The sequence below is a fragment of the Solanum dulcamara genome, chromosome 8 (genome assembly GCF_947179165.1).
Source record: "Solanum dulcamara chromosome 8, daSolDulc1.2, whole genome shotgun sequence".
NCBI classification, from domain to species: Eukaryota; Viridiplantae; Streptophyta; class Magnoliopsida; order Solanales; family Solanaceae; genus Solanum; species Solanum dulcamara.
Window position 1 is genome coordinate 70,833,270 of NC_077244.1, and position 15,021 is coordinate 70,848,290.

The 15,021-nt window shown below is 34.0% G+C and overlaps 2 protein-coding genes across 3 annotated transcripts; one reads left to right on the plus strand and one right to left on the minus strand.

The window, feature by feature from the left end:
• Positions 1–394: 394 nt before the first annotated feature.
• Positions 395–5,898, plus strand: LOC129899512 (transcription factor BIM1-like). Of its 2 annotated transcripts, XM_055974509.1 has the most exons (12): positions 395–666; positions 751–1,112; positions 1,198–1,266; positions 2,209–2,559; positions 2,785–2,899; positions 2,995–3,122; positions 3,205–3,313; positions 3,654–3,723; positions 3,798–3,890; positions 4,590–5,032; positions 5,234–5,363; positions 5,481–5,898. In XM_055974509.1, exons 2-12 carry the CDS (start codon positions 1,076–1,078, stop codon positions 5,580–5,582), a joined length of 1,647 nt encoding a protein of 548 aa, XP_055830484.1. In that variant the 5' UTR covers positions 395–666; positions 751–1,075; the 3' UTR covers positions 5,583–5,898. The 2 variants fall into 2 exon arrangements, with proteins under 2 accessions (XP_055830484.1, XP_055830485.1); XM_055974510.1 differs by having other exon boundaries at positions 395–1,112; positions 2,791–2,899.
• Positions 5,899–10,847: 4,949 nt separating this feature from the next.
• LOC129901087 (rhamnogalacturonan I rhamnosyltransferase 1-like) lies at positions 10,848–14,577 on the minus strand. The gene is made up of 8 exons (XM_055976204.1): positions 13,608–14,577; positions 13,041–13,108; positions 12,825–12,913; positions 12,555–12,720; positions 12,175–12,464; positions 11,889–12,093; positions 11,637–11,794; positions 10,848–11,406 (listed from the first exon to the last, which is right to left on the minus strand). Exons 1-8 carry the CDS (start codon positions 13,873–13,875, stop codon positions 11,181–11,183), a joined length of 1,470 nt encoding a protein of 489 aa, XP_055832179.1. The 5' UTR covers positions 13,876–14,577; the 3' UTR covers positions 10,848–11,180.
• Positions 14,578–15,021: the final 444 nt, after the last annotated feature.

The following is a 15,021-nucleotide window of genomic DNA, read 5'->3' on the forward strand; positions in this document are numbered from 1 at the left end:
ACGTCGAGAAATACTCAATAAAAATTACTTTCTTATCTTACTTTATGATTTTGCCATTCACTATTTTTATATAATACTTCGTTCATTATTTTAGCAAGTTACTTAGCATCAAAAATATAATATTTGTTCTTAATAATCCATTTTCCCTTAGTTTCCTTTCACAAATTCCATTGTTATTTTGGATCATTGATTTAGAGTTGAAAAAATATTTTCTTCATTAAAATAATTTTTAACAATTATTTATAATATTTTTCTTAAATCAGAAACATAATATATACAACGCCGTCAGTTCGCCGCATTGACGTTACTGTTACCTAAACGACGTTGATTATTAACGGAGTTAACATACGTAACAGCCAACGACAACGAACCTTTAAAACATATCACACCAAAGACGAACAGAGAGAGAAAGAGAATCCTCTGATTTGTGAGACCCATTTTCTTTCACGCTTTTTTTTCATATTTAAGGAAGGAAGCAATCGAGGCTCGTGTTTTTCATCGTTTGCGTTAATCAAGGCGAGGACCTACCATTAATCCTTCAAAAATTCACTGTTTGGATCAACTCATCATTACGCTCTGGGAATTGACAAATTCTGTTTTCATTTTTTTTTTGACGAGGGAATCTCAGCAGAATTATGCATTGTTTACCACAAAATCATATCATAAGTGCGTATTTTCTCGTTCTGGATCTTACTTCTTTGGTGCTCCATACGTTTTTTCTTCCATAATTCAGTTGATTTTAATTAGCAGACTTGGTGGAATAGACCTTCAGAGTTCTGTTTCTCAAGGAGGCAAATTGCCTACAGCTTAATTTCATTGGAGAACACGGAAAATATCTTATTAGTTTGCGATTGAGACGTAGTTTTTGGCAAGTTTGAAGTTTTTTTTTTAAAAAAGGACGGTTTCTAATGTGCCTCTGATCCCCTGTTGAAGGCGGATCTACTTGGAAGTAGAAGAGGTTTGGGTTTGAAATTGTTGAATTACGCAACAACTTTGCGAAATTCAGTTGAATTCTGCTGTACAGAGTGCAATTTAGTCCCTTTTTTTTGGCTCGAAACACAGATTTCTGATTTGAATGGAGCTACCTCAATCCAGGCCTTTTGGAACGCAAGGTAATAGTTATGTCAAAACGATTTGAATTTTGAATAGATAATCTTACTGAAATTAGATTTCCATATATATTCTTTTGTTTGGCAGGAAGGAAGACGACGCATGATTTTCTTTCAATGTATTCACCTATTGAACAAGATCCAAGACCTTCGCAAGGTAAAAATGCAAGGATTTTTCTTTCCGATTGAAAAGTCTTTTTATTTTTAGAAAGAAATAAAAACTTTGGTTGTTAAAATTTTATTGGGAGTTCGTGGTTTATTGATTTTGTTTGGTGTGCATGTGTTTGTTGTGATTGTATCTTTAAGATATAACTTCGTTTTCCTCACACATTTACGCAATTCTGCTATACTATTTACAAGTAGTACGCCCTCCCCTTTCGTTTCTATTTGTTTGTGATACTTTAACTTAAGTATAAACAGATCTTAAATTAAAAAATATGTCAAATGAAAGTATCTCTTAATTTTGTTGTCTTAAAAAAGCGTTGCTAAAAAAAAAGACACCCGTGACCCTAACTCTGACAGGAGCAATATTATAATAAAAGTGGAAATTTTTTGAGTGAAAACGGGAGAAGAGGTAATTCCATCCATTGCTGCTCTTTTAAGTAATTTTCATTTAGTATGTAGTCGAGGGTTGTTTGGTTTTCCTTGTCAGTATTATATTATTGCTTTTCCATTATCTTATTCTTCTATTTTTATCCGTACATATTGTTTTCTTTGCTTCGATTTATTGAATTATGTGTTGTTGCTAGTGAGCTGCTACACAACACCCTCTCCGAGACCCCACTTGTGAGATTATACTTGGTATGTTGTTGTTGTTTGCCACCTAGCTTTCCGTTGTTTTTCTGGCCTTTTGTGACATTTATTCTCAAGGACTATATCTGTTGTTCAAATTGAAGCATGAAATATACTGGGATTAGAAAGAATCAAATAGGAAAAAGATTGACAAATACTGTGCCGCTCTTGCCAGATTCTACTTCCCTTTTGAGTTGCCTGCACAAGGAGGACGTTTTATCCTTCATCATTGTGCATGATTTTTACTTGGATAATTATATCTTCTAGTGCCTTATTTGATTCTCATTTCGCCATGTCTGTTAAGCAGGTGGCTACCTAAAAACTCATGATTTCTTGCAACCTCTAGAACAAGCAAGGAAGACAGTTGGGAAAGAAGAAAATAAAGTTGAGGTAGAGACTATAGAAAAGCCTCCATCAGCAGAACATATTCTTCCCGGTGGCATTGGCACCTACAGCATTTCTTATTTGCAGCAAAGGGTTCCAAAGCCAATAGCAAACACATTTGCTATCACACAGGCTAGCAGTACCGATAGAGACGATAGAAACTCAAATTGTAGTTCTTACTCGGGAAGTGGTTTCACACTGTGGAATGAATCTGCTACGAAAAGGGGAAAGACTGGTAAGGAGAATCTCACTGGAGATAGACATATCGTAACAGGTATATTTTCATTTCTTAATTTTAACATGCTCCATGTCTTTCTTGAAAGTTAAATTTTGTGAATGGCAATCATCTTCCGGATAAGAGTCCCCCTGGTAACAACCATTTATGAAGGACAACTTTAAATGATCTCCTCTTCCGTTCCATTAACATCATTATAGTATTTTCCAAAGAGAGAAGCCTGAAAACTTCAGCTCCAGTGAACATATGTTATGTGCTTGGCAGAAGCAGGTGTAAACATTGGTGGAGGGAAACCTACGACATCATTAGAACGGCAATCACAACTGTCTTCAAATCATAATCATAACACTGTAACCTTGAGCTCACACTCATCTCCTCAGTAAGTGACTTGCCTCCGCTCATAAGAAGGCTTCTTATTTGTCTTTACATTTTGTTCTTATAATTCCAATTCTAACTCTTCAAACTACAATGCAGGCAACCATCAGCTATGGAGAATCAGAGTTTCATACAGATGATAACATCGGCTAAGAATGCACAGGAAGATGATGATGACGAAGAAGAAGAATTTGTTGTTAAGAAAGAGTCACCTTCACCATCCAGAGGTTTGTCTTGCTAAGTCTGATAATTGCTTCTCTCAGTACTCTGAATCTGTCATTTATAACAGAAGGACAACTACTTGTATAGGCAATTTATCAGTAAAAGTCGATGGGAAAAGCAATGATCAGAAGCCAAATACTCCACGCTCAAAGCACTCAGCAACAGAACAAAGAAGAAGAAGCAAGATCAATGACAGGCACGTTTACAACACTTATTTAGAGTTTTGTGAATAGAAAAGGAAAATTTTTGACGTAGTAACTATATTTTGTGGGAAGGGGAATGTTGGTATGGTCTACCTTCCGAGTATTTATGCATTGACTAGCACACTCTTCACTCAGTTTTTCTAGCCTCTTACTTGAGGCAGAAGCTATCTCTGTCTAGATAGCATGTGTTAGTTTGAATGTTTTAAGTCCTTTGCTGAACCCGTACTAGTCTTGGTTCTGTCAATCTTTCACTATGTTACCGGACTTCTGAACGGTCGAATAACATGATTATCAATGAAAATTGAACTATTACCTTTGGAACTTCTTAATCAGATTTCTGAAGTTGAGAGAGATCATCCCTCACAGTGACCAGAAGAGAGATAAAGCATCATTCTTGCTGGAGGTACTTGAATGTCATTTCTTATTAAGTACTCTGTTTATCATAAAAACTGTATGCCAAATAATTCTTTTTTGTAGGTTATCGAATATATTCAATTTCTACAAGAGAAAGTGCACAAATATGAGGGATCATATCAAAGCTTGGAGAATAAGCCTTCAACATTACCTTTGGTAAATTTTTGCTCTTTCTCATTGTTCTGTCTACTTTCTTTATGTCTTTAGTCTTATCTATCCTTGTTTTGAAATGTCTTCGGACTTCTATCTTCATATTAATTAGGACAAGCAACTCAAAATTTAATCCAATACTGTACATTAAGATGTAGAAGGGGAGCCTTGGAGTAACTGGTAAAGTTGCTGCCATGTGACCAGGAGGTCACGGGTTCAAGCCTTGGAAACAGCCTCTGGCAGAAATGCAAGGCAAGGCTGCGTACAATAGACCCTTGTGGTCAGGCCCTTCCCCGGACCCCGCGCATAGCGGGAGCTTAGTGCACCGGGCTGCCCTTTTTACTGTACATTAAGATGTAGTAGGAGTTGGTCAACAACTGACAAATAATTAAGATGCTAAGTAGGAGATACGTTGTTTAGTTAGCACATGCTAGATGATTGGAGAGATGTATTTGGAATATTACCTTGGTTGTGTGTGTGCAACACCATCCATGTGGATTTGGGAGTAAATAAGGTACCCTATGGGATTTGACTTTGAAATACGGTGGTTGAAGTGGTGGAACACTAGTTACATACTCTATATACAGTGATAATGTATACAATCAAAAGGACATGATATATTTTGAATCACATCCATGTAAGATGCCTATTCTCTTAGTGCATTCATCAACGCAATCAGTGACTCTTCTTATTTCATGAAAGCAGAATGAGTGCCATAGTATGGCTCAAGGTTTCATTGATCATTCTCACGGCACAAACAGTGCATCTAGTCCTGCACTTATACGTGCTGCAAAGTTTGACAAGAACAAAATTGGAATCTCTGCTACAGGGCCTGTCAATGGACAGACACTGGAGCCAAACAGAACTTCCAGTGTGAAAGAAAGCAGTTTGCTGTCTGAATTAACAAACAGGGCCGCAACACTTTGTGTGCAACCAAGCACATTTCCATTTTGTGGAAATACTAGCATAGCATCACTACAGTCAATACTGGCACCTGATGCTGGCACGTTGGAATTGAAATCTCAACCTCAATTTCCATTGAGCAGATCGAATATGACTAATTATGTTGTTACAAATGACAAGCTCAAAGGCGAAGAGATGTCTACAGAAAGTGATACAATCAGCATCTCAACTGTCTATTCTCAGAGGTACAAATTCTCTGGTCTGTGTTGGTTTAGCTCATGCATCATTGATAGTTTTGTTCTTTGTTTTATCCCTTTACACACATGATTCTGCACTCCAATTAAGGCCATCATCTTCTGAATATTGTATTATCTGTGCTTTCCTTTCCACTGGATATACTCACTTTAGTGGAGACTTGACTTAGAGTATATGTTGGTGTTTGGCAGGTTGATGAACACACTGAAACAAACATTGCAGAGTTCTGGAGTAGATTTGTCACAAGCCAATATGTCGGTGCAAATTGATCTTGCGAAAAGAGCAAATGATAGATCAAATGCTTCAGCGTCCAATTTTAAGGTACCGGGGATTCTTCTTAATTCCAGTAATTTTCTAGTGCTTTATTCTCTTATTCTGAAACTAAAGGTTTGAATCAAGGCATAAGTAACAACCTTAACTTTGACACACAATCCCCAGGGTGAAAACATTTCCTCAAGCAATCAACCAACTCCACAATTCATTGATACATGCACAAGGGAGGAGTCTGTTCATGGCTGCAAACGGCTCAAAACAAGTTAAAAGCAAATTTAGCACACAAGTATTCTTTTGCAATTGATTCAATTCAAAAATTTTCCTTCCCTTCTGGTTCTGAAGGGATATTCATGTATACACCTGGTATAGAAAATCTTCCTTAATCGGATCATAAGCCACTGTAAATGTAGTTCTTTTTCTTATCGCCCCCTTTTCCTTTTCGATTGTTTTGGCTGCACAGGATTGTTCTGACTAGAGTTCGATAATTATTACTTGTAGTGAATTATCAAGAAATCATGTATCATTATTGAGGCTTCCAAGCTCATGTTGAGAAGCCGCTTTTTAATATAAGGCTTCCATTCATTCTATCTGAAGTGTCTGGGACATCTTTGTAGAGTAGCTTTATATATGGTCTATCGATGTAATGGAAATTATTTAGGTTAGTGTAATCATTTCTTTCTTTTAGCTATATCTTCTATATTTGTAGTTATTAACTTGCTCCAGAGAAAGGGACTACATATGTGGTGTTATTTTCTGTCATGATCTAACACATCGGACCGTGCGGGTACCTAATCTAACACCTAGATAGGAGAACCCTCTACCCATTTTAAAATAGGTAATGCGGAAGAAGTAAAAACACCATATTAGCCTTTAAAGACAATAAGGAAAGAGTTTTAGATTTCATTTTTTGTGGACTATTTTTTGGGCCATTATGCTCAACTTATTAATGTCTTGTTCTCTCACAAATCATGAAAATATGACAGATTATACTTCATGAGCCTTTAGGTCCTTGTTATAGGCTACACAGGTCTTGTTTAATGTGATTTTCTGGGAAAGTAATGTATTAATTTAGAAATTTATGTTAGAGTTGGTTTTCTAAGTTTTGAAAGAACAACGTATGTAGTGGTATTTTGGAACAATGGCCACTGTTTTTGTTTGTCCATATATTCGGTGTTTACATCCGATCAATGAATACATGACATGTATCTTATATTTACGCATTTTACTCTTATCCATGATTAAAGAATATGCATTTTTTACTGATTGTTCTTTTTGGAAATATCTATTTAGTAAATTACCCACTTTTATCTCTTTTGTAACTTAAGGACCTTTTAAAACATGGTCTAAAGATCACTATTGATTAAATTAAAAATCTTATGAGAAAATTAGACTACGGTTTGAAATTTTATAAGTTATTACATATGTTAGAGTGAAGGGGTGTACATGGACCGGGTTGGTTCGGATTTTTTACAAACCAAACCAAACCATTTGTGTCGGGTTATTAAATCTATAAACCAAACCAAACCAATAAAAGTCGGGTTTTTCGATATCAATTTTTCTCGGGTTTTTCGGGTTTTTTCGGGTTTCTCGGGTTTTTTGGATTTTTTGGGGTTTCTCGAGTTTTTCATAGTATCTAATAAAAAGCACATAGCAGTGCTTCTTAAAAAGAGTTCTAGTACAAAATATCAACATAAAAGATGGAGGCAGAACACTGTTTGAAGTTTTAACTTTATAATATAACTTTATAAGATGAACTTTTTTTGTATATTATTTAGATAAGCTTCTCAAGTCCAAATCTAAATGTAAGAAAGAAAACAAAAATTATGAAAAAAATTTAAAAAATATTTATAAATTACATTTTAATAAATATTTTTATGTATAACATAATTTAAAAGTAGTATATCTATAATCGGGTCGGTTTGGGTTCAGTTTGACTTTTTTTAGTTAAAACCAAACCAACCCTATAATGGTCGGATTTTTTTTCCAAACACCAAACCAAGTCAAACCAAACCACTAGTCGGGTTTTTTTTCCGGTTTGGTTCGGTTTGTCGGTTTGGTGCGGTTTATCGGTTTGCCCTGTACAGCCCTATGTTAGACAATAATCTAATGTTTCATAATGGTGACTAGGGGTGTACATGGATCGGGTTGGTTCGGATTTTTTACAAACCAAACCAAACCATTTGTGTCGGGTTATTAAATCTATAAACCAAACCAAACCAATAAAGTCGGGTTTTTCGATATTAATTTTTCTCGGGTTTTTCGGGTTTTTTCGGGTTTTTCAGTTTTTTCATAGTATCTAATAAAAAGCACAGAGCGGTGCTTCTTAAAAAGAGTTCTAGTACAAAATATCAACATATAAGATGGAGGCAGAACACTGTTTGAAGTTTTAACTTTATAATATAACTTTATAAGATGGACTTTTTTGTATATTATTTAGATAATCTTCTCAAGTCCAAATCTAAATGTAAAAAAGAAAATAAAAATTATGAAAAAATTTTAAAAAATATTTATAAATTGTAATTTAAAAGTAGTATATCTATAATCGAATCGGTTTGGGTTCGGTTTGACTTTTTTTAGTTAAAACCAAACCAACCCTATAATGGTCGGTTTTTTTTTTCAAACACCAAACCAAGTCAAACCAAACCACTAGTCGGGTTTTTTTCCGGTTTGGTTCGGTTTATCGGTTTGGTGCGGTTTATCGGTTTGCCCTGTACAGCCCTAAGTGACTTGAAAAGGGGTCATTTGCGTAGATCAGCCCAATCTTTTTCTGTTTGCCAGATTTTACTTGTTTCATTAGGCCCAATTTAAGAAAGCCCAATTATATCTAGTCCAAGTTATAAAAAGCCCAACTTTTATTTCTGCTTCCTAATTCTCTTCTCCCTGAGCTTTGACCAAAAGAAATGCTCCTTAACAAATGATAACAATAATAAGAAATATGGAAAAACTTTTTTTCTTTTAAAGAAGCAAAATAGGGTGGGTTCCTGAAATTTACATTACTTTTAATAAACTTTGACCAAAATAAACTTTTATTCTTTCCCAAACTTTTAATACTGTACCTTAATTCATTCGTACTGGCAAGCAAAAACATTTCTATCAAATGTATACATGCAGAGTGATGCAGTAATAACAATTAGTAGTTCAATATTCAAAATGTGACCATTAATTAATACTAAAACATCATTATCATGTCGGGTGATGACTCGTTATCAACTATACCTTATTTTCCACGAGTTATATTTCCTCGTGGAATAACTACAGTCCAATACATTTGAGTGATCTAGCTTACAACACTACAACAGGCAGCAAATATATAAATTTTGTATATATATATATAGATATATATATAATATACATATACCATACACATAATATACATAATCAGTATATAGATTTTGTATATTTTGATCATATTGATAAATTAATTTCGGTAAACTGTACATATTGGTAAGTTCCCTTTTCTGATTCACTCATCGTTGATTTAGAAATCAAATTTTGATAAATATTTGACGTAGACAATTTTCTTTTTGGCTAATTTAGAAGACCGAAATGTTCAAGAATATATTTAAGGGGTCAATTTAAACATAATCAAATATAAGGTGTCATTTTTATCATTTTCTCATTATATTGCCTATTCACTTTCTGCTTAATCCAAATGAAATAATTGCAGCTATAAAGGTGTAAAAGGTATTGATTGATTAGTAGACTCATAGATAAAAGAATACACTAAGCAAGTTGCAATTTCTTAGTTCATTTTATTTTATTTGATTCTTATATTAAAATTATATTTTATCTTTTTATTTATTAATTTAGTAGATTAAGAAAAATTTATTTATTATTTATTATTATTTTAATAAATTAAATTTTTAATAATCAATAAATACACTATTTTAAAAAAATATTAAATTAATATGAATCAAGTAAAATAAAACAACAAGAGTGTTAAAGAAAAATAAAATCCTCCTCAATATTAATTAAGATCCCTACCTTGAGGAGTGCTTTTTTCTTGGATCCTTCAATAATGATAAGAATAATAACACTTAAATAATTACTCTTGGGATTGCCTCTCTTGAATTTCGAGCAAGATCTCAATAATTAATAAAATTAACTATGACCTTTTTTTGCGTTCAAACGATATTTATTTATTGGGAGGATTAAATTTGACTTATGCCTACTGTATTTACTTTATGTCTAATATTCTTTAAGATTATTTTTTAGTCTTGTTAGGCAATTTTACGTCAATAGAATATATAGAAAATTTCTAGAGGTAGAGAAATTAATAAAGGATAATAAAGCGACATTGCAGTAAAATTTATGTAACTTAGTTTGGGAATTATATTTATTGTTATTGTGAAAAATTGAAGAATTGAATTCCCAAATTTCGTTTTCTCATTCTTTGATATTTGAAATTTGGTTGAGTAGAGCCACTGTCAGTTGGAGGTTAAGCAAATAATGTTCCTTTTAATAATTAGCACTAAAGCACTAGTGTTTGAAGGAATATTTAAGTGCTAACACCAGGATTAATAATAATAATAATTTAGTGGAGATTAAGTGCTGAAAGTGGCTTTGCTTTGGTTTTTAGGCATTAGGGGTCCTCTCAAATATTAAAATTATGTACCTCTTTTTATTATTATTATATGGATACTAATTACTCTATTTTTGTTTTTTCTTCAAGAAAATTCAGGTATCACTGCCCTACATGTTAAATTATTAGTCGTAAAGATTACTCATTTGACGACAAATATAAAAAGAGGAAAAGGAAAAAAAAAAAAACATCTTTTTATCTGGTTGCCTTTTGTTTTTTTTTCCTCCTTTTTTTCTTTTAATGTATATTTATAATGTTTAATGCCAGTGAGTTTGTAAAGTGTTTTTTTTTAAAAAAAAAACAATTTCCTATGGTTCCATCTAAATTGTGTGTTTTCCGTTTTACACCCTTAAAGAAATTATAAATAAGAAGGATAGTTTTACTAATCTATCTTTTAATTTTTTTAAAAAAATTTTACAAACTTATTTATAATTTTAAAAAAAGAATTAATTATAAGGATAAAATAGAAAACTTAATTGATTTTATCTTGAATTTTGTAAATTGACAATACTAATATGGGATGCGGGGGGGAATAATGAGTTTGATAACACCCTTATTTCAGCCAAAAACTTGAATAATTGGCTGGGAATTATCCTAATATTGTGGTATCAATCTAATACATAGGATTATATTTGATAGAACTATTAACTAACGAAATAATTGGGCTCACCTTCTCCATAATAATTCCCAGCTTACTAATCAAATTAATTATACAACCCCACTACCAATTAATTACATGTATCCACCCACATTCTGGTTGCCACAATCATTCAAGCTTTCTTTTTTGTCCAAATCAGTTTGTACATATTTTGGTGTAACTCTTTCTACTAAGCCTTTTGACAGATAAAATGAGTCTATCCACTAATAATGTCAAAGCCTGTCTTACCAATGAGTGAATCGAGCTAATGACCTTAACTAATCATGTGTTTGGGATAGAGTGTACCTAAAAGTGGCTCAACTTGGAGTAGAATTTAAATTTGACAAATCCAAAAGTTGTGGCAATACAAATCTATATTGTACCCTTGTGTGTATAATGTATCCCTTGCAATGGCAGGACAGTTTCTATACATGTATTCGATTATTGAGTATCTGAAGAAATAAAAAAGATATTTTTGTATAACCCCTTTCCAAATGCTTCGGACGATGATCTCAGGATTTCAAGTGTATCATTCCTTTACTGCGAAGCAAAATCCAGCACAATGCTTTTATGTCCTCCAAATTTGTCAGTACGCGGAAGTACTTTTCTCTACCAGAATGTAACAACCACCGTGATTTACACGCTGCTAAGATGGTTCTAAGCACTCCCACGGGTTGGAGTAAAAATAATCCTCCTCTTTAGGTCTGTCTTCATTGACCAATCTCTTTGTTGGGTTGCCCATACGTTCAACATGAGCTTCCTTAACAGCGGTAGAGAACTCATCCCATGTCAATGATCCAGCATTATGTTGGTCTATTAAATCTACCAAATGCCTTCTGTCTAACAAGATAGTTTTCTTGTATCCAAGATATCTGTATAGAATAAAAGAGGACAATCAAATATATTAAAATTGTACAAAAACCACCAGACCAACTAAACCCCAAGTGTAATGTGCATTCCTAAATCCTAATGAATGATTCACTACATTTAGGACGAACTGAGGTGTAACAGCAGTGGAATTTAATTTTTGCTGGCTCTCGGAATTATGCAAAATAAATTTCTAAAGCAAGTAATTACTATTTAGACTATCAAACGAGAATACCTGCGATGTCCTTCAACAACTTTAGCCATGTTTCCATCATATGTAGGAACAAAGATATCGCTCTCCAGAGAAACAAGATAATCTAATGCTGCCATCTGGGAGGAATGATTTTGAAAGACCCTTAGCTCAGAAGGCTCTAGTAGTGTCTCCTTCCTTACCTATTAGAAAATAAAGCCGGCACAAATGGTGAGTCTGCAAAATTCAGCCAACATATTCAGAAGCTTAAGAATTAACTAGGAACTTTTTAACTACCAAATTAGGATAAGCTGCAGCAAGACTAGCCATTCTCCTTTCTCCACCATAAATCCCCCCAGCTGCGATGTACACTTGAATACTAGGATCAATGTCCAATGCCCGTAAAGTAAGAGCAGTTTCCTCAGGTGTCAGAGGACACAGACCATCTCTTCTTTTCAAATCTGAATTTATAATTTTTTCTTTCCACCATGGATAAGCATATCTGCAGAAAAAAATATTAATTAATCAGCCAGCGAACGAAGGATGGTTAAAGCCACCAACGAATACAAGGATTTAACTTCACCTCATTCTTGTCAACTCTTCCACCTCCTCCTGGTTGCATCCCTGAGTACAGCCAGAGAAAGCTAACATATCCATTTCGTATCTCAGGTGCAGAACCATTAAAGGACCCTCTTGCCTGAGTAGTCTGACAACCTTTCTACCCAACTCTTCAATTTGAGGGGTGAATTTCAATGCACCAAAATTAACTCTGCATCGTAGCTTTAGAATTTCCATAGGTTGTCCATTATTGGCAAGTCGAGCATCAGTCCTGTTCAAATGAACTACTTTATACTGCCGAATTAAGGGAAGAATCTGTATACAGAAAATGATCATCATTACACTGGAGAAGGATGCGAGAGTTAACAACAATAACAAAGTACCAATTAGCAATAGACCACAAACCTGATTATGGTAGTAGGAAATGTCAGACCAACTAATAGGAGCCATAGTATGAGTCAGTCCTAATTCTACTCTCCTCTTCAGTCTTGGAGGTAGCTCCTTCAATATTCGAACTTCATCTCTCAAGGACATTATGAAGTGATCAACGTCAAATATGTCTTGAAATTCACTGCAAATAAAAAATGTAGTTAATACAAATCACCATCTTTTCTTTCTAAAGAAGAATTCAGTAATTTGAAAAGACAAAAAATCAAGATAATTGAGTGGACACACCTTGGATCAGCCCAAAAGGAGGTTTTATCCAGCTCGGGAACAATAAGAGTCACATTCAAATATCTTGCTATAGCAACCATATCACATATCTGCAATAAGGACAAAGAGAAAAAAAAAGTGACACAATCATCTCACAAGTCAAATTCACAACGGTTGGCTAAATTAATTACATTTGTATGTGGTAGTGAACTGATTAATCTAAAGAAAGCTACTAACCGCTGACCGCATTTGATTAAGCCCACCATTGCATGAAACCATGAGGTAACCATTATTCCTGTAAACCCCTGATTCACACAAATAATCATGACATCAGTCAGTCTGACAAACTCTTTAAAATGAAGCCATTAGCTCTAAATTCGACGGGAAGCTTCCAATATTTTAGGTCAGGAAACAGCTAACATGGAAAGACTTGCTGAATAATTTTGTTTTGAAATTAGGGTCACTGAAAAGTTTGATTAACCTGAATTGGACCATGTAGTGTATGATGATTTTAACTAAAATACGAAGCTAACAACTCAACCAATGAATCAACATACTTCAAAATTACACATTATAATTAGCACAATACTACAATAACATGGTGATATGTCAAACTTCCTTCTATTATAAGCCCTCTAATTACAATATCCATAAATGGCATTAAGTTATACTCATTAATAATTTCATATTCCAACACAGAAGACTCCACTTTGATGATTCATATTATCCTATGACACAATATGCACCATGATCTTTAAGTTGTCAAACAGTTGACTACATGAACATGAAAAAACATATACTTACTCTTTGGTGGAAGAACTCTGGCAGGGACCTCAGACGACGATTTAACAGCCAGTACTGCAGCTGATTCCTGAGAAAGACAAGGGGGCCATCCTTTTAAAACTTTAGGCCCCCAAGTCTCTCCCAATATCGTCAATTGTACCAAGCAAATCCATATAAGCACTGATGTTGTTATCCTTATCACCCATAACTTCATTCTAGACTTGGATAACATAGAACTCTTTAGTTTTTCCAAACGACTTTCTGCTAGAGCTGACGTTTTTAGCCCCATTATGCCCAAATTCCCCCACCCCCCTGTGATTAACTACTTTATCAGCACATTTCTCCCCATAAAATTACTACTCAACTCACAAATTTGTATTTCTTTTTTCTTTTTCGTCAACAGCTCATCACACACAATCAATATAGCCCAAAAAACTCACTTCTTTGGATAATGCAGGATCCAAAGAAAGATGACAAGGGGTTATAAGAATGTAGAAATCCGAACACCAAAATAGAAAAGTCTAAATATTTTCCCCTTAAAGAGGAGAAAAATTCAGAATTATTTTCCCTTCATAAACTTGGGCAAAACTTGGATTCTGCGACCTTCTTTCGGTGAAGAAAAGCAAAATCCCTAACTCTTCGCACGTAACGAGTAGATTCTACAAAATGCGTCAATCTTTAACTGATCACAGAAGCGAAACCCAATGATTTTGAACTTTCTTAAAGAGGAGAAATCAATGAAATATACTGAGTAGCAATGAATGTGGAATACGTCGGATATCTGGAGGAGTTGCTGGACGTAGGATGGTGATATTGCCGGAATGCTGGAATGCCGGCGGCCGGTGACCTGTGTAGAGAGGGAAAAGAAATTTGACGAGAAAGGGAGAGAGAGAAATGATAAGACAATTGGGTCGGTTTATTAGGGAGTGAACCGGTCATAATATATGGATCGGTTTTAACCATACGGACTGGTTGAAGTGGTTATGACATGCCAAAAGTGATTTTTTTTTCTCTCTACCTATGGATAACAATTATGTTTACCCTAAACTGTATGTATTATAGTTAAATGGTAAACTAATATAAAAATGTGTTTCATCTCCAGTTAAGTAATAATAACTACTCTCCCAAAGGATGGTTGAATTCATAGAGCACGTAATTTTTCAAATGAAATTTCTGATTTGAAATTTTCAGTATTAATCTTTTTCAATCAAGTATGTTTTATTTAGTATGATTTTTCTGTCATGCGTATGTTACGTATTCAAGTTTATTGGATCATTTTCTATTGTTACATAATGTTATAAAATAATAATATGCGTCCTACATGACATAATACACGGTTCGAATATATCTCACGTGAAATTATCATATAAAACACACATGTCTATTTGCTCACCTTTATATAAGTTTTAAGTATCTATTTATATACCATCAAAGT

Bases quoted from the DNA above. Each gene is read 5' to 3' on its own strand.
- LOC129899512 (XM_055974509.1), top strand. From the start codon at position 1,076: ATGGAGCTACCTCAATCCAGGCCTTTTGGAACGCAAG. The intron at 5,033-5,233 runs GTACAAATTCTC...GGTGTTTGGCAG, and splicing joins TCAACTGTCTATTCTCAGAG to GTTGATGAACACACTGAAAC. The intron at 5,364-5,480 runs GTACCGGGGATT...CACAATCCCCAG, and splicing joins CTTCAGCGTCCAATTTTAAG to GGTGAAAACATTTCCTCAAG.
- LOC129901087 (XM_055976204.1), bottom strand. From the start codon at position 13,875: ATGGGGCTAAAAACGTCAGCTCTAGCAGAAAGTCGTTTGGAAAAACTA. The intron at 12,465-12,554 runs GTTTGTGGTCTA...TTCTGTATACAG, and splicing joins TTTCCTACTACCATAATCAG to ATTCTTCCCTTAATTCGGCA. The intron at 11,407-11,636 runs GTATTCTCGTTT...TATTCTATACAG, and splicing joins GTTGTTGAAGGACATCGCAG to ATATCTTGGATACAAGAAAA.